This window comes from Branchiostoma lanceolatum, chromosome 13, assembly GCF_035083965.1.
Source record: "Branchiostoma lanceolatum isolate klBraLanc5 chromosome 13, klBraLanc5.hap2, whole genome shotgun sequence".
Taxonomy (NCBI): Eukaryota; Metazoa; Chordata; class Leptocardii; order Amphioxiformes; family Branchiostomatidae; genus Branchiostoma; species Branchiostoma lanceolatum.
The window spans coordinates 2869533-2887529 of record NC_089734.1 but is presented as its reverse complement, the minus strand read 5'-3'; the positions used below and the strand labels follow the sequence as shown (position 1 = coordinate 2887529).

At 43.1% G+C, this 17997-nt stretch overlaps 2 protein-coding genes across 2 annotated transcripts; both read left to right on the top strand.

The window, feature by feature from the left end:
• Positions 1–5300: 5300 nt before the first annotated feature.
• LOC136447906 (monocarboxylate transporter 13-like) lies at positions 5301–9641 on the top strand. Its single transcript, XM_066447032.1, has 6 exons — positions 5301–5416; positions 6043–6262; positions 6750–6893; positions 7390–7535; positions 7924–8641; positions 9053–9641. Exons 2-6 carry the CDS (start codon positions 6055–6057, stop codon positions 9265–9267), a joined length of 1431 nt encoding a protein of 476 aa, XP_066303129.1. The 5' UTR covers positions 5301–5416; positions 6043–6054; the 3' UTR covers positions 9268–9641.
• Positions 9642–14518: 4877 nt separating this feature from the next.
• LOC136447932 (uncharacterized) lies at positions 14519–16586 on the top strand. Its single transcript, XM_066447070.1, has 3 exons — positions 14519–14777; positions 15517–15750; positions 16382–16586. Exons 1-3 carry the CDS (start codon positions 14597–14599, stop codon positions 16567–16569), a joined length of 603 nt encoding a protein of 200 aa, XP_066303167.1. The 5' UTR covers positions 14519–14596; the 3' UTR covers positions 16570–16586.
• The last annotated feature ends 1411 nt before the right edge of the window (positions 16587–17997 follow it).

Here is a 17997-nt window from a genome sequence, read left to right as displayed (position 1 = left end):
AAAGTAGGGATATTTCGTGATAACTTGTTTAAATAATTCGGTTCTTTCGTCACTGTTAAATATACACTTGGAAATAAAATGTGTTTCGTCTTCCACCGCCTTGGGCGTACAGTATTTACAAATTCTTTGGCACACTGGTAAACTCTTATATCGTCCTCTCTCTACTTCTAGGGAGTGAGCACTAATTCTTAACTTGCTGATGGCCGAGCGCGACTCAAAATCAGCAAGTTCTAGGTACCTCTCTCTAGTGTATACAGATTTACAAGTTTTATAAAATCTCAGTTTACCTGTATCGGCACTTAGATTATGAAGGAATGTCTGGATATAAACTACGCACAAAAAGTTCGGAAACTTAACTTTGGTCGATCATATTTCCGTTATTTTTTTACCGATTTCAATATATTACATATCATTTAAAAGCCTATTTGATTTCCTTTCCCATGATACCAAACTTATTGTGATTGCAAGTTCATGAAACGAGCATCAGGCCTGCTAAAGTGAGTGGGTCGAAGAAATAAAGTGCCCAGATTACCTTACTATAGTCAAACATGCTATTCCGTACATATACTTCTGTTGATATTGACTTCTGTACGAGAGTATTGTGAAAAATCAACAAGAATAAACAAGACATATTCATGAAAGCTAAGTTTATTCTTTATCAAAACCAACAATCTGTGTCTTAGTAACGGGTTAGCAAGGAGTCTTAGTAACGGGTGATCCAGCCACGCGCTGTCACTACAGCACGGCACCTACTCCTCATACTCGTCACCAGCGCGCAATGCGATGCTGTGGGATAGCGTCCCATTCCTCCACCAGCAGTCGTCCTAGGTCAGCCACCTTGTCTTGCACGGACAGCTCGCCCAAGCTGCTCCCATAGATGTTCGATGGGGTTCAGGTCCGGGCTCTTAGAGGGCCACTCCATCCTCTCTACACCTGCATGCTGGAGATGGTCGGCGATGATCCCTGCCCGGTGTGGGCGGGCGTTATCATCTTGCAGCAAGGCATTCGGTCCCATGTTATAGAGGAATGGGATGGCCACCGGATCAAATATTGTGTCACGATATCTTTCTGCATTGAGGGTTCCTGGTACAAGTCTTGTCTTTCCCCTGGAGTTAATGCCTCCCCATACCCCAATGTTTGTTGTGAAACAATAACAAAAAATAACACCTGTGGATGACGATACCGTTGCAGGACGCAGGTGTTTATGTGGTGTAAACAATTGGTTCTTCGATGTGCTAAAAATAACCTTGGATGTTCTGTGTGCTAGAAATAACCTTGAATGGTCTGTGTTCTAAAGATAACCTTAGAACCTGAGGAAACAATATATTGAATCATCATCCGCGCCCATACCGATAGGATGTCACAGCGCGCGTATGACACCAACAGGGAATTTTGGGCACTTTTTCTCCGTGACCCACTCACGTTATTAGTCCTGGTACTTGTTCCGTGGGTTTTCAATCACGATAGGTTTGGTATCATAGAACAGGGAATCACACAAGCTTTATAATGATATATAATGCATCAAAATCTGTAAAAAACAACGGAGATATGATCAACCAAAGTTAAGTTTCCGAACTTTTTGTGCGTAGTTTACATATCAGAAATTCTGTTCCTTATCAGAGTACATACATATTTGGGGTCACAGAGTGAGCTATCAGAGTATAAGAGATATGAGTAACCGCTACAATCAAGGATTTCTTTAACTCGCTGTAACAATGTTTTTCTACGGCTATTAGTATGTGCAACAGAGCTATGCTGAAATAGGAGTGCGTCTCTCTGCAATGGGTGCGTAGCGATGTCCAATTGCGTCAAGCGTAACCAGTACTTAATAATAAGTTTATTGCAAATTCATGCCAGAAGGCTAAATGCAAATAACATACATAAAAGAACAGTGTACAAAATAAGTATAAAAGCTGCTTATCTAAATTTTACAAATGTAATTGTCTATAACTAGTGAAGGGTTTGACTTCTCTTTTGTAAGCAATGGAAGACGTAATGTCCCACCTTTTCTATAATTTGTGGGTTTTTGGTAGTTAAAAGAAGAATAGTCTTTTCTTTGTCTGTAAGCTTAGGGAAATTCGGATAGATTTTAGTGGTATGAGTAGACAACTCATTTCGTGCATTATCATGAAATGAACAGTTTGAAATAAAGTGTATTTCGTCTTCCACGGCATTTGTATTACAATACTTACAAAGTCGTTCGTATATAGGTAATTTTCTATACCGGCCTCTCTCTATTTCAAGAGGATGAGCACTAACTCTAATTTTACTAATGGCTGAGCGCAAATCAAAATCTGCAAGATCAAGATAATTCTCTAAATTGTACATGGTTTTACATTTTGCATAGAATCTTAACTTACCGCTGTCGTTTACCAAGGTATGAAAAAATGATTGTATATATATATCTGTTAGTCTCCTTCTCAGCACTTTTCCGACATGTTCAGGTTTACAATGTGTATTACCGGAGTGCCACAAATAGGAATATCCATTGTAATCTAATATTTCTTTAACACGTTGTAACAATGTTCGTCTACGGGTATTCGTCGGAAGACTTTGCTGTAGATGGAGTGCGTCCGCTTGGAGGGGGTGTGTCGATCTATCGATTTGAACCAGACGTAACCAGAATTTAACTATATATATACATATATCTATATCTAATGGGAATCTACCTAAATCTGCTCTACATGCTACATTGCTACTATTTCTAAAAACACCAAGAACATTTTTGCAGAATTGGTTGTGTACGTTTTCAATAGGCGACGCATCATGTAGTTGTTCTGTCCCCCAGATTTGGCATCCGTACAGAAGGATCGGTTTTATGCAGTTATCAAATATCTTTAGAAGGCCGCGTGGTAAGACTGATGAACGAATGATAGATTTAAAGCTATAAATGGTTTTACGTGCCTTAAGTGACAGCTGCTTTTTGGCTAGGGTGAAGCTACCTGATGATGTGAGGGTTAGGCCTAAATAGCAATAGGAGGGGACATTGTCTATTGTGTTATTTTCAAAGTAGAACTTTTGCTTTGGAAAAGAACGACCTGCCTTGTTAAATATGATTACTTTTGTTTTCTTCATGTTTACTTGGAGCTTCCATTTGCTACAAAAGGCACTTAGTCTGTTAATTGCAGATTGCAGACCTTTGTCTGATTCTGAAAATATAACAACATCATCTGCATACAATAAACATGAAACATAAAGATTATATAAAGTTGGTGGCATACACTCTGAGTTATCTAACTCTTTAACTAAGTCATTAATAAATAAATTAAAAAGGGTGGGGCTCATGTTGCAACCCTGACGGACACCCTTGTCGGTCACAAATGGTGGTGTTAGACCAGATTTTGTTTTTACACAAGTTTCAGGTTTACTATATAAACATTTGATTAACTTATAGAAATTCCCTCCTATTCCTGAATTTAGCAATTTGAAACGGAGCCCTTCCCTCCAAACTGTGTCAAATGCTTTTCTAAAATCTATAAAACATGAATAAAGGCGTTTGTTGTTATGGAAATATTTGGTAATTAGCGAGTCTAAGACAAAGAGATTGTCATTTGTGCCGAAGTATTTTCTAAAGCCGGCCTGGTTGGGAGAGATGAGTTTATTCTCATCTAAAAAAGTGGTTAAACGTGTATTCAAAACTGATGTGAATAGTTTGGCTAGGCAGCTGGTGACCGAAATGCCTCTGTAGTTACTGGGGTCATCTTTTGCCCCGCCCTTGTGTAGGGCCACAATGTGGCTAGTACACCAATTCTGGGGGAAATAACCAGAGGAAAGAAAAAGGTTAAATAGTTTGGTCAGGGGTTCTATAAGAGTGTGCGGGGAGCTTTTTAACATTTCATTGAGGATTAGATCATTACCTGAGGCCTTTCCATTTTTAAGGTCTGAAATTGCTTTACTGATCTCGTTACTCAGAATCGGACTGTCTAGGGGGTTGTCTTTTAGGTCATTCTCTAACTTCAATAATTTGCTTTTTATTTGAGTTTCAAAACTGTCTGATGATATTGAAACGTTGGAGGTGGATTCTTTACCATAAAGATTTTTAAAGTGCGAATGGAGTTTTTCTTCGGTAATTACATCTTGAGTATTTGACTTACTATTGCTATTGGACTTGAAGTCTTTCAAGAGTGACCAAAATGACGAATTATTTTTATCAGAGTAAGAGTTAAGTTGATTTAGGATATTATTTTTGAAATCTTTTTTGGTTTTGCGTATGAGTCTTGTGTATTGCTTTTTCTTATTAAAATAGGACCCTCTGAGAAATGGGTTACGTGGGTCTTTGGAGAGAAGTCTACCTAGGTTTTTCAGTTCTTGTCTGGCCGAAGCGCATGTTTGGTCGAACCATCTTTTTCTGCTTTTTTGTTTATTACACCGCTGTAATAAACAAAAACACTGTTTGATTATGATAGAGATATTTACCTAGCTTCAGTATATATCAGTCCACAGGGGTCTACTATTCACACCAACAGAACCTATGATATTTTCGACGTGCTAGAAAATGAAATTTCACATTTTAGTAGTCTCGGAGAAATATTGGTTGGTGGCGATTTAAACGCAAGAGTAGGTTCCCTGAATGACTATATAGTTGATGACTCTCCGTTAGATTCACAAATTCTACCTAAAGATTATAACTTTGATCACCCCCTGCCCAGAGCTAGTATGGATGATGGTCAAAGTACTACATTTGGAAAAAATCTAATCGACCTCTGTATAAACAGCAAAATTAGAATGTCTCTTAATGAGACAGACAGAAATTTCAATGTCCAGAGGGAGTCTACCTAATTCGGATCTACTTGCTATATTACTACTATTCCTGGAAACACCAAGAATGACGAAATTAAAACGTAAAGTTCGATTCAATATTTTGGCATTTCTTACAAGTTTGAAGAACTTTATTTAATAGCCAAGCTGGACTGAAACTCAGCTGAGTAAGTTTGAAATTCCACGATGGAGTCCTGAATCTTATTCAGCCCTTCCCTCGACTACCTAGATTTGTCTCGGGGCAAGCAGAGTTTTCTATAGCGGGCCCTTGCAGAGTACCGATTTTATATCTCGAAGCAGATGTAGGGGAGAACGATTGTACTTTTACTGACTGCCTTCTTTGACACCTCGGGGGTTGTTTATAATAGCTGTCAGAGATTTCCCTTCTGTCAGAAAACGTTTCGATCTTCCACCCCAACATCTGCTTGGAGACAGTGCAACTTCGGACTTTGCTCTGATTCATTCAAAGCTCGAGTTGCCCTTTGAACCCACGACACTAGTATGTTCAGTCAGTCGCCTTGCTGTAGAGGCACACATTATACTCCTCTCAGTGGTGATCGCGTGCATGTTGGTAGAACCCTGAACTGCACCAAGAATCGGCCAGGTCTCAGCCTCTGATTGTCGCACCAAAGAGGTTGTAGGGGCGCATATTGAACAGGTATACCCTCATCTCTGTGTTGTTTACTTTCCGATTCCCATTCACAGCCTTAAGCCTTTGCCACAATTTTCAAGAGGGCTGACTTGCTCAACGTATAGCTCAGTTGTTTTGCCTCAATGCTATAAGCAAGACCGAAGTTACAAAGAATCCAAGTGCAAGAAACCCCAAATTGACACATTCGGCAACTGTGAGGACAGTGAACTTTATTGACTCCCTTCTAATTTATATAATAGCGTCACCTACCGGTTAAGAATCCTAATAGATAGATTCTGGCATGAATACTTAAAATGTGATAAATACATAGACAGATACATAATGTTACATTCATAGACATGTTGATAGAAGGATGGATGGATGGATGGATGGATGGGTTAGTACATACATGTAGAAGGATTGTTCATGGTATTGATAGATAATCGTTTGGGCACGTTTTGGGGGAGCGTAGATGCCAGCGTAGATGCCAGGGCCATCGCATTACTCTTCTGACGTTATTAGAGCATGAAGGCGAAGATACTCTGCGCACAAACTTGCATTCTGGTGTCATCTACAAACTAGTAGTTTCTTTTACTCGTGGGTGTGCAGTTTTCTAACTTTACAAATTCACCCAAATTTACCAAACTTTCCAGACTCCATCCTGAATGCGTGAGCAGCGCGTGCACGATCGGCCCCCGGATGGAGGCTGGGGTTGGATCATCCTCATCAGCAACTTCATCATGTGCGCATGCGTCTTCGGCGTCCAGAAATCCTTCGGCGTCTTCTTCGTGGAATTTCGGGAGTACTTCGGTGAGACTGCGGGCGGAACGGCCTGGATCAACTCCATCATGTCGGCGGTGGCTCACGGCGGAGGTAGCAGACGTTTCAGAACTTTTGAAAATGATCTAATTTCGTAAAAGCTGACGGAACTTAAGCCGGTATCTCACTTGACGGCCCCTAGTTGTACCAAATTGAGAAAGGCATTCACAAAAAGGTGATTCACTTAAAACGGTGCCAATTTGTTACCTAAATTGATCATTTTTTTCAAAATCAAAAAAAATTGCATTTAGCAAAACAGGCGCAAAATGGGGCAAAAGCGGTACAATCACAAAAAATCTCTTTTTGGTGAATTTTTTATATAGGGATGTATATATAGTATATATATATAGTTACGATATTGCAACACAATTAGGTTTATAAATGTGTTGTTTTTGTTTTAAAGGGGCAGACACTTTCGTAAGGCCTTCTAACAAACAAACAAACAAACAAACAAACAAACAAACATTCACACGTAATTATGTATGTATCAACCCTCCAAAGAGATGATGTCGTAAGTGTGGTGCGTGTTTCTCCTATGTAGGCGCCCTTGCCGTGCCCCTGAGTGTGCGGTTCGGCACCAGGCCGGTGGTGATGGTGGGAGGGGTGCTGTCGTGTTTGGGATTCGTCCTCAGTACGTTTGCCAACAGCATCCTGTACCTGTACTTCAGCCTGGGCGTGCTAACGGGTAAGGCATTTGTCACTTTTATTCAAATGTGGAGACAGAACATGTAGAGAAAGGAGAGAAAGAGAATACCGTCTCCGGCAAATAGTCAAGACAGATGCATTTATATGATGAGTATCATGTGCTTGAAAAGTCATTGGACGTAGGCATCACATGAAAGATGAAACGATATCTCCTTTTGGCGAGTTCGCTCAGTGCACGTGCAAGGCCTGAAGACCACTTCTGTGCTTTGAACTAAGTAGGCGAGAGATAAAGCTGGCTTTGCTAGGAGATAGCGACTACTACTATGACGAATACTGTGAATTCGCTAGCCTATGTTTACACAATCTCTCGCTGGCTGCGGTTAATGACCACATCCCCCGGGTAACATCGTCGGGCCGGAACGCGATTTGGTCAGGCTAGTACAATTCGCGAGAGGAAATATAGATGAGAGGAGGTTTTCGTGGTGTTTTAAGTTCGCGGTTGAAACAATTCTATAGTACTTTGTCCTTTTCTCTAGGCCTGTCGTACGCCCTGGTCTTCGCGCCGTCCGTCGCCATGCTGGGCCGATATTTCGACAAGCGGCGCGCCCTGGTCAACGGGATCGCGCTGTCGGGCAGCGGGGCGACCTTCGCTCTGGCACCGATCTGCCAGTTCCTCGAACAGGTGCGTGGCTGTGTTTAAAAATTATGATGATTATTTCGACTTAAGTTTAGAAGCAAATACTTGATCTTTGCTGGTTGCTAACAAAAATATAAATCAACATACACATTTTCAACCTTCTTCATCGTCCTTTATCACGCATCTGACCCGCTCACTTCTCACGTACACACGTGAGCCTTCCGGAAACGTGACGTAAGAAGTGGGTCAAAGGTGACCAGAAGTCAATACCGTCCACCGTCCCGTTCGTAAGACTTTGCAGCCATAAGCTAAATTCGTTTGTTTGTTTGTTTATATCTATTCATGAAAAACTCAAATCGGCATGCTGGCCGTGTACCATGTAGGAAATGAGGGAAGGGTTTAAATGTCGCAAATTCCCTGCCCTTGACCCCAGGAATACGGCTGGAGAGGCGCGCTCCTGCTGCTCGGAGGAGTGACCTTGAACTTGTGCGTCAGCGGGGCCTTGCTTCGACCAATCGTTCTGGCGGCAGATGTGGTATCCCGTGACCCTTCACCTCACCACACTCCAATCGAACCCGGTGAGCAACTGTCGATAGGAACGTCCGAAGACTGTCGTCAACAAAACGACTTGGAGAGAAACAATATCAACGAACGGGAAAGTTTTTCCCGAACACATCGTAAACATTTCGACATCACCCTTCTGAAAAAGCGGCGTTTCCTCCTCTTTGCAACCGCGGACCTGCTGTCGTCCTTCAGCTACCTCATCCCGTATGTTCACGTGGTGCCCTGCGCGAGAACTCGCGGGATCGACGAGACCAAGGCGCCATTCCTCCTCTCTGTCGCCGGCATCACCGAGGTTTTGGCGCGGGTGTTTTCCGGTTGGTTTTCAGACCTAAAGATCATCAGCAAACTCCACGTGTACATGATCTTCATAGCGCTGAACGCCTTAGCCTGCTTCCTGTTTCCGCTGGCGAAGTCATATCCGGCTCTGCTGGCCTACAGCGTTGCCATGGGAACGTGTACAGGTGGTTTCCGAGCTCTGATCATGCCATTGGTCGCCGATACGGTGGGGGTGGTCAGGATGCCGAACGCTTTCGGACTCACACTTGTCTGCGAAGGAATCGGAATTCTGCTAGGCCCGCCAGTAGCAGGTTATTAATGATCTCTCATTCTAATCTAGGGCCTAATATCAATAGCGTAAAGGAAGGACTACGAAAATTACCTGGGCTATTAGAGATAAGGATTGCACCATTTCCTACCGAATTCGAATGCGTTCGATGGGTTCTGATGTGTATTCGAACGCGCTTGATGTGTTCGAATGTCCGCGCGTCAGCGCAAATTCTGTTCTCATACCGCGTTCGAATGTTGGCCGAAATGATGCAATCCCTCTGTGACGCAGGCAGTTTTTGTAGTCTGTAGAATAGTCCTTTGATGAAATATACCCCGTAATGGGGCCAATTTCTTCACTTTTTTTCTTGTCCGGCCAGAGGCCTCGGTCTGGTAGAGACTAGGATTGGGCAACAGTTTCACTTAAATTTGTTCTCCTTTACTGTACTTTTCAGGTTGGCTGTATGACGCTACAGAAAACTACAACTCGTCCTTTTTCGTGGCCGGAGGCTGTTTTGTGGCGAGTCTGGTTCCCCTTTGTGGACTGTCTTACCTCAACCGGACACACAAGAGAGACAGCGTTAACTTCGCTGAAACACAGCAGGACGAACCGTCTACTGCTGATCCATGTAGTTCCGTACCTCTTGTAGAACATGAAACATCTTTTTAATTTATTAATCTATTTCTGTAATCTTTCGCCAGTGTAAAATGTAAAACAGCTCGGTGACTTGGCCCTGTTTTACATACAGGAATGACACACAGAACACAATAGAAGCAAGAGAAGGTGAATAAAGAAACACAAACTTAATCTATTTAATTCTAACGTTAACTATATGCTTTCTTTGCTTCTCAAAAGAATGTTTTCGGTTGTTGTAAATGATATGATAAGAGCATTTCGCTTAACACTCCCGAGCCTAGCCTGGGAAATGTGAGGGGCCCTGTACACTTAACCGACCATGCCCATGGTCTCCCGATCAACCTTCTGCTGACTTTGAAACTTTGATATAAAATCAGCCAAGCAGTCTCTCAGGGAGACTGAATTGCGCAGCTTCATAGTTTTGTGGGCACCAAAACATGGACATGCAAGTGTAGGCAGACCTCGCACAACCTACATACAGCAGCTGTGTGAGGATGCAGGCTGCAATTTAGAAGAACTGCCGAGAGTAATGGAGGACAGGGAGGACTGGAGGAGGAGGGTGATGTTCATTCATGACACTCTCACGACAAGATGATGATGATGGCATAGTTTGTCATTACTGAAACATTATCATAGTAAAAATGACAATACAAATTTACACAAGATGGTTAAAAATCAACATAACAGCATAACAACACAAAGCTTCAAGAGTTTTGTGGGCATTGAATGTACTGCATTGATCTTGGAATGAAAGAGTTTCGATGTCTGTTTGTTCTGCTTAAAGGAGGTCTTATATTTTTTAGTCCTCATGTCCGACGGAGATTGTAGGAGGACTTGACCACCGGTACCTTATTAGGCAGGAACAGCCTGCATGGATTGTTAATAGTGAGCAAGGTCATCTGTGGTTGGGAGTTGCCCATTAGTCTTCGAAGATCATCCGCGCCAGCCGATTGTGATTTTTTGAAAATCAACGTCGGGAATTTCTTTTCTTAGATGCGATCAGAGAAGCGAAGTGGAGCTAGAATAGGATGTATTCAAGGTTACTACTACGACTAAGCACTCCCAACCCAGCGCTAATTATAACTTTGGTTGGGAGCGGTCGGGAGCAAAGTTGTGCCGACTTGTGGGAGTGACCTGAATGTGTGACAGGGCGTAGCGACCTACCAGTCTGGGGTTCCAAATCAAGTTAAACACTTTTAATGAGAATTTCTGACCACATTATGTTCGACAAAGACACGAGAATCTCGTACATTGCGAAAGCAACATCCTGTGTGGTTTTCAATTATTTCTTTTGCCAAGAAATTGCCTAGACGAGAAGACCCGCAAAGATGTGGCCAAATCACTTTAATGACATTTCACTGAAACAAAATTACTCTTAGGACACTTCCTTTCAATCAAAAAATCAAATTATTTACTTCACTCCTGTTCAGAATAATTTACTTTTGGCTGTGGTTTGACAAAGATTCGGGTCACCGCCTGGTAGGTAATTACATTGCCTGTTGCGTATATATGTAGGTAACCAAGGCGCGGGTGGTATCAGACTAAGATCGCCTTGTAGGGACAAGGTCACTCGGCATTCGATTCGCGCTCGAAAAGTCATTTCGTGACAGAGCCGGAATGAAGGTGACAGCAGTGGTGGTGCTGTGGATGTGTTTGTTGATGAGACCATCGCAGACCGCTCCGTCATATGAAGACAAACAACGCGTAAGTCTCTTGCACTTCTCATGTAGTTTTGTGTTAGTTAAAAGTTCAAATCCTCCCACACCATAAGGTGTATAGGGCGGTGCCCATCCCCGTTTCATAGCCCTGGGCCACACTGTGGTGCAATCACTGCAGCAGGGGTCTAGTCCACTGGCAGTGGAGTGTGTTTAACTTCCATATTGTTTCAGAAGTATGTACCATTTTTAAAGTCTTTGGTATGACTCAATGCGCCCCTTGTCTAGATGTGGCTAGTTACAGAAGCGCAGACCACTACACTACACTACACTACTTGAAACGTCTGACCGTTTCCAAAATCATATCCAGTTGTCTGAGTAATTGCTTTTTTGGCACAGGAAAAATGGCTTCAATGTAAATTGTGCCAATTGTGGATCTGAATAAACTCAAAACTCAAACTTCTCAACGCTATCGGAAACGGTTGCTTGTACAGGCTATACAGATACAGAATCTGGTGCGTTACGCCGAACGGTGGTTATGCCGGCGATATAGATACAGATGAAAGGGTCCCATTGGTACTGATCCTGTGTTGATGATATTCAGATATGAATTACAGTCAACCATCGTCAGCCACTAATAATAAGGCCACTAAGGCCCAGTCCACACACACGTTTCCGAGTCGACTCAGGGCTGTGCAAGGAGAACCCTAGACCACTCGAGTAGCGTTTTCTTGTATGAACATTCCACTTGAATTCCACCAAAAGCTCCTCGCACACAGCCCCAATTTCACTCCGAAAACCTGAGCGTAAATCGGGCCCTTGTTGTTCACTGATGCAGGTGTGCAAGGCCGGCAGGCTGTCGGGAAGAGAGATCCTTAGTCTTGGCGTCGAGCGGAACAGGCTGCGCAACTATCTACACGCCCTGAGGGAGGATAGAGACATGCTTCTGCAACGACTGTGCAAGGAAGAACACACCGCGACCGCCCCCACAGGTAGGCTCAGAGGTTGACCTGCTTGATGAAACACATTTCAGATGCAAAACCGTCCGGCGACCGTAATGCATTAGGGTGGGATCCAGGCCTAATTGACCTGTGATGTTCGATTACAAAATTTAGCAAACTTGCCGACCAATTACACACCACAGACGACCTTGCTCACGACTAGCTCCCTGCCTTTGGAAAGCATATCATAACCATATGTTGTTTTGACGTAATCCACAGGAATCCCTGAAGAGATTAAAACAGTGGACGACTTAGTGGACAAGATCGTTCTCATCATGGAGAATAACAAAGAGTTAGAGGAGGCCTCGCCAGATACAGGTATGCTCTTTCAACAGTAATTAGAACAGTAACTAATTTAAGGCCGAAGGCGTTTCACTCAGGTCACTGATTGTGTGACTCAGGTCACTTTTTTGTGTCATTGATTGGAGTGTGGTTAATTAGATTCATTTTTCCCCAAACATTGTGTGACTCATGCAGGTCACTGTTTTGTGTCACAGTGACCTGAGTCACCAAACATTGTGTGACTCAGGTCAGGTTTTGTGTCATTGATTGAAGTGTGGTTAATTAGATTCATTTTTCCCCAAACATGATTTCTAAATGTTCCACCACTGGTTACAGGAATACCTGGGCCTACAGACGAAGGTGTCGAGACAACTGTGAGTTGTATTGACTTTTATGAAATTAGAACATTTCATTTGCAAAAGTTCTGAAATAGATACACCATCTTTTTGGTGTACCTTATAACGCAGTACCTTAAACAGGGACAGGGGGCGTCACTATCTCAAGCCTGTATATGACTGTCTCTTGTAATGTGATTATCAACATCAAGTCACGCGACAAGAGAACTCCAAGACGAGATCTGACCTTATTACCGGGTTGACGAAGAGACAGAGAATTCGTCTCGAAAGCTCCCCAGAGCAATCTTTTTAAATGTTTGTCAAAACCATCTTTTTGTATACTAGCGTTCACCACCACTTGAAGTTTAGGGTGACTTCAAATCGAATTTTACTTAAACGATGAATTTTATTAAGAACCAACATTGATAAGAAATAGTAAAAGGGCGTGTAAAATAGTTTGTACTTATATGAACATAAAGGTGTTCTCCGAAGTTGTCTTACGTAACTAGCACCCCCTCCTATGTACCTCCAAGCTGTGCAGAAACAACAAGATCACTGCATGTCCAGGACAAAGGATTAAAAAAAAATGATTTTATAGCCACAGTACAGTTCACACACCATGGGGCTAGCTACAGTATCAAGTTCACACACCATGGGGCTAGCTACAGTATCAAGTTCACACACCATGGGGCTAGCTACAGTATCAAGTTCACACACCATGGGGCTATAGAATCGACCTTGACCTCCGTTTTCCCAACACCTATATACCAAATGCCATTGCAATCCATCCAGAGGTTTTAAAGTTATGCCGACCACAAATATCCTAAAACACAAACACCACACACACACACACACACACACACACCAAAAGCAATACGTAATTTTTCATGCCGGAGGTAACAAGAAGGAAACTTGCTGCTCTAATGCCACGAGAAAGCAAACCCTTCACCAGACACACACAAAATTGAGATTAATCTGATACACTTTACAGCGTTCTGATGACCCTGTAGCTCAATTGGTATCAGTTTCGCGGTTGAGCTCCCGGTTCCAATCAGTTGGTGACTGGGAGAACCTGGTTCGAATCCGGGGAAGGGCATCCTTGTTGGAGCTGCATTTGTTTTTCGGAAGGGACGTGAAATGGAGGTCGCGCAGGCGTGATCTAGGTGCATTTAGCACCTTAAAAGGCACGACAACAACATCCTCATTACTTACATGGGTACCTATTGGCTGCACTTTAGATGAGTAACAAGTAGTAACAAGTAATCTGAGTTCCAGTTCCAAATCTGCACTCAGCAATCCGGGATCGAACAAAGACGCACACAGAGGGGAAACACAGGTCCCAGGGGCAGTGTTCCCTCCCCACATACAGACTTGATAGCCTCCTCACTCATAGCCTAGAAACCAGGCCTATTATAGAGAGACTCGGGAGCTATAATAGGTCTGGATTCCAGGCTATCTCACTCATGGCCTTCCACTGAGACTCATCCGTGAAAGTTAAAGTGACAAACTTCAACTGAGTCTTCCTGTGAGTATGAATATGATATGTTCTACGCAGACAGACGAACTTTGTGCCGGCAGCGTGGCCACAGGGAAGGAGCTGTTCACCATCGGGCAGCAGACGAAGGCGCTACAGATCTCTAAAGAGAACCTGCTGGCGGAGATGAGAGCCCTGAAGGAGACCTCGCAGTGCCCTGGCAAAAATGACCAAGGCAAGTTTCAGTGGTATTCCTTACGCAATTAGATAAAGCATGCATTGTGCGATTCATATTTTGTTACGTTTACAGCTGTCTTCAGAAGCGAGGAGAAGTTAAAACTATATACTAGTATGTATTAGTCATTGTGGACGTCTTATATCACTGCAAATCTTTATCACCATGACCTAAACTTGTAGCTTGCAATTCTAAGCATAAACTTGCAGTAATGTTGTTTCATGCATTCTTTTCTTATCTTCATCTACTCAAGTTTATTTTCAATGGTATTGAACGAAATGTTTTGATCAGGTGTTGTCGTCGGCGATGAAACAAGACTCAGAATCCGGAAGGTAATCCAGGCATTCGTGAGTACGCCCGTCGCTGCGAGTGACGTCTTCATGGACAATGACGTCATCATGGACAATGATGTCATCGTGGCTGATGGCGTCATACCATTAGTTAGCAAACCGATAGGAAATGACGTCATCGTGACTAATGGCGTGACGCCATTGGTCAGCGAGCCGATCGGAAATGACGTTGGAGAACCGACGGGATTGAACCGGATCAACCCCGAGAACGGTTTGCATGATTTGTGTTCTTTGTGTGCTACCATAGAATATCATGACCATAGCGCGTACAGTGGGTCCAAAACACGACATAATGAAAACCAAAACGTCTACTGCAGTACTGTGAAAAGCCACTAGGAGGCCCATAGTCCAACTTGCCCCTTGCTTCGCCGACACCTGCCAATTCTCCAAGCATATCTTACTGTGGCAGTATCGTCATGTAGATCAGGACAGTGTCTTTGCCCCAGATTGTACTTGTATAACACTAGCTATACCACACAAATTACAGCTGAGTTAATGGGCTGAAACACTGTACCTTCAATATGAGAAACGTGTCCATCTATAATTCTCCCAAACCTGAAAATAATTTGCCAAAGTTTGCTTCGGTGCCAAAGATCGCCATGTTTTATCGGGACCTCAATAATAATCCACATGCTAAGAGCAAGATTCAAACAAATCCATCAAAGGACATATGCATGTTGTAGGGGATTGCATTCGTCATTTCGGCTTGTGACGTAAAACCGGCGGCCCCGTGTATGAGGGAGCTTCAGGCACCGGTCTCAAGCGTCAAACCTCTGCACGTTAAAGAACCCAACACACGTTTGATATCGAAAAGAATAGGGTTGACCCGGCTTGCTTGCCAAAAAAAAGAAAGCCTCATTGCACTATTACTAGCTATTTAGAAAAAAAAGGAATATGCTTCAAGTCAATTTTGAAGATGACTGCTCTACCTTAATTACCTTTCCACACAGTGAGGTGCGATGAAAAGATCGAGACAGACGGGAGGCGGACGTTTTGGAACCAGCCGCCGCTCAGTTCACCCCTCGTCTTCGACATCCGGACACAAGGTCGGATTTACATCCGGTTGTCAGCCGAGAACCACCTGCTCCCGAACGTGTACCGCATTTCCACATTTCCGTGGGGGGTCAAGATTTACCGGAGGACTAACGACAAGTGGGAGGAGAAGGCCTTCACAAGGACAAGAGGTGGCGCGAATCTTCTTCCATTATTAAAGATGCCAATTTTGTAGTTTAGGTAAAGTAGAAGACTGAATACATTTTACAGTAGACTGTCCTTTGTATAAACTTCTAGGCCCTCACGGTCTCACCTGAATCTTCTTCCATTATTAAAGATGCCAATTTGGTAGTTTAGGTAAAGTAGAAGACTGAATACATTTTACAGTAGACTGTCCTTTGTATAAACTTCTAGGCCCTCACGGTCTCACCTGAATCTTCTTCCATTATTAAAGATGCCAATTTTGTAGTTTAGGTAAAGTAGAAGACTGAATACATTTTACAGTAGACTGTCCTTTGTATAAACTTCTAGGCCCTCACGGTCTCACCTGAATCTTCTTCCATTATTAAAGATGCCAATTTTGTAGTTTAGGTAAAGTAGAAGACTAAATACATTTTACTGTAGCCTGTCTTTTGTATAAACTTCTAGGCTCTCACCTGAAAGAAACTGATTGAAACTGAAACATGTTTATGTGGAAAGGACCTGCTAGACACGATGTATGATAAGGGAGAGTGGAGGCTGGAATCTGTTCACAACTCTTTAATACAGTAGGTCAGTAGATAGATAGATACAATGAATGAAGGCTCGTTCGATGTTTTTCAGAGCTTTGGCAGTCTGAAGATTTCCTCCGGCTCTGGATCAGCTGGGCGGATGACGGTACCCTGAGTCTGTACCGGGCCGGGCGGGCGGACCCGCTGGTGAGCTGGACGGACCCGGACCCGCTCCCCATCCGTCACTTCGGCTACAGCACGGTCTTCAAACCCGGGGTGTTTCGCTTCAACTGTAAATAAGAATCACAGAACACCAGATACTAAAGCAGGAAGTCCCACTGCAGACCCTTAGAAAGTCGCAAGGGGGCCCAAAATCTAATCATTTCGCTTCAACTGCAAATAAGAATCACGAACATAGCAATCACGAACACTGCAGAACCTTAGAAAGTCGCAAGGGGGCCCAAAATCTAATCATTTAGCTTCAACTGTAAATAAGAATCACGACCATAGCTTGTCCAGAACACCAGATATTAAAGCAGGAAGTTCCACTGTAGAACCTTAGAAAGTCGCAAGGGGGCCCAAAATCTAATCATTTCGCTTCAACTGTAAATAATAATCACGACCATAGCTTGTCCAGAACACCAGATATTAAAGCAGAAAGTTCCACTGGAGAACCTTAGAAAGTCGCAAGGGGGCCCAAAATCTAATCATTTCGCTTCAACTGTTAATAAAAATCACGACCATAGCTTGTCCAGAACACCAGATATTAAAGAGGAAGTTCCACTGCAGAACCTGAGAAAGTCGCAAGGGGGCCCAAAATCGAATCATTTCGCTTCAACTGTAAATAAGAATCACGACCATAGCTTGTCCAGAACACCAGATATTAAAGCAGGAAGTTCCACCGCAGAACCTTAGAAAGTCGCAAGGGGGCCCAAAATCTAATCATTTAGCTTCAACTGTAAATAAGAATCACGACCATAGCTTGTCCAGAAGACCAGATATTAAAGCAGGAAGTTCCACTGCAGAACCTTAGAAAGTCGCAAGGAGGCCCAAAATCTAATCATTTCGCTTCAACTGTAAATAAGAATCACGACCATAGCTTGTCCAGAAGACCAGATATCAAAGCAGGAAGTTCCAATACAGAACCTTAGACAGTCGCAAGGGGGCCCAAAATCTAATCATTTCGCTTCAACTGTAAATAAGAATCACGACCATAGCTTGTCCAGAACACCAGATACTAAAGCAGGAAGTTCCACCGCAGAACCTTAGAAAGTCGGAAGGGGGCCCAAAATCTAATCATTTCGCTTCAACTGTAAATAAGAATCACGACCATAGCTTGTCCAGAACACCAGATATTGAAGCAGGAAGTTCCACTGCAGAACCTTAGAAAGTCGCAAGGGGGCTCAAAATCTAATTATTTCGCTTCAACTGCAAATAAGAATCACGACCATAGCTTGTCCAGAACACCAGATATGAAAGCAGGAAGTTCCACTGCAGAACCTTAGAAAGTCGCAAGGGGGCCCAAAATCTAATCATTTAGCTTCAACTGTAAATAAGAATCACGACCATAGCTTGTCCAGAACACCAGATATGAAAGCAGGAAGTTCCACTGCAGAACCTTAGAAAGTCGCAAGGGGGCCCAAAATCTAATCATTTCGCTTCAACTGTAAATAAGAATCACGACCATAGCTTGTCCAGAACACCAGATATGAAAGCAGGAAGTTCCAC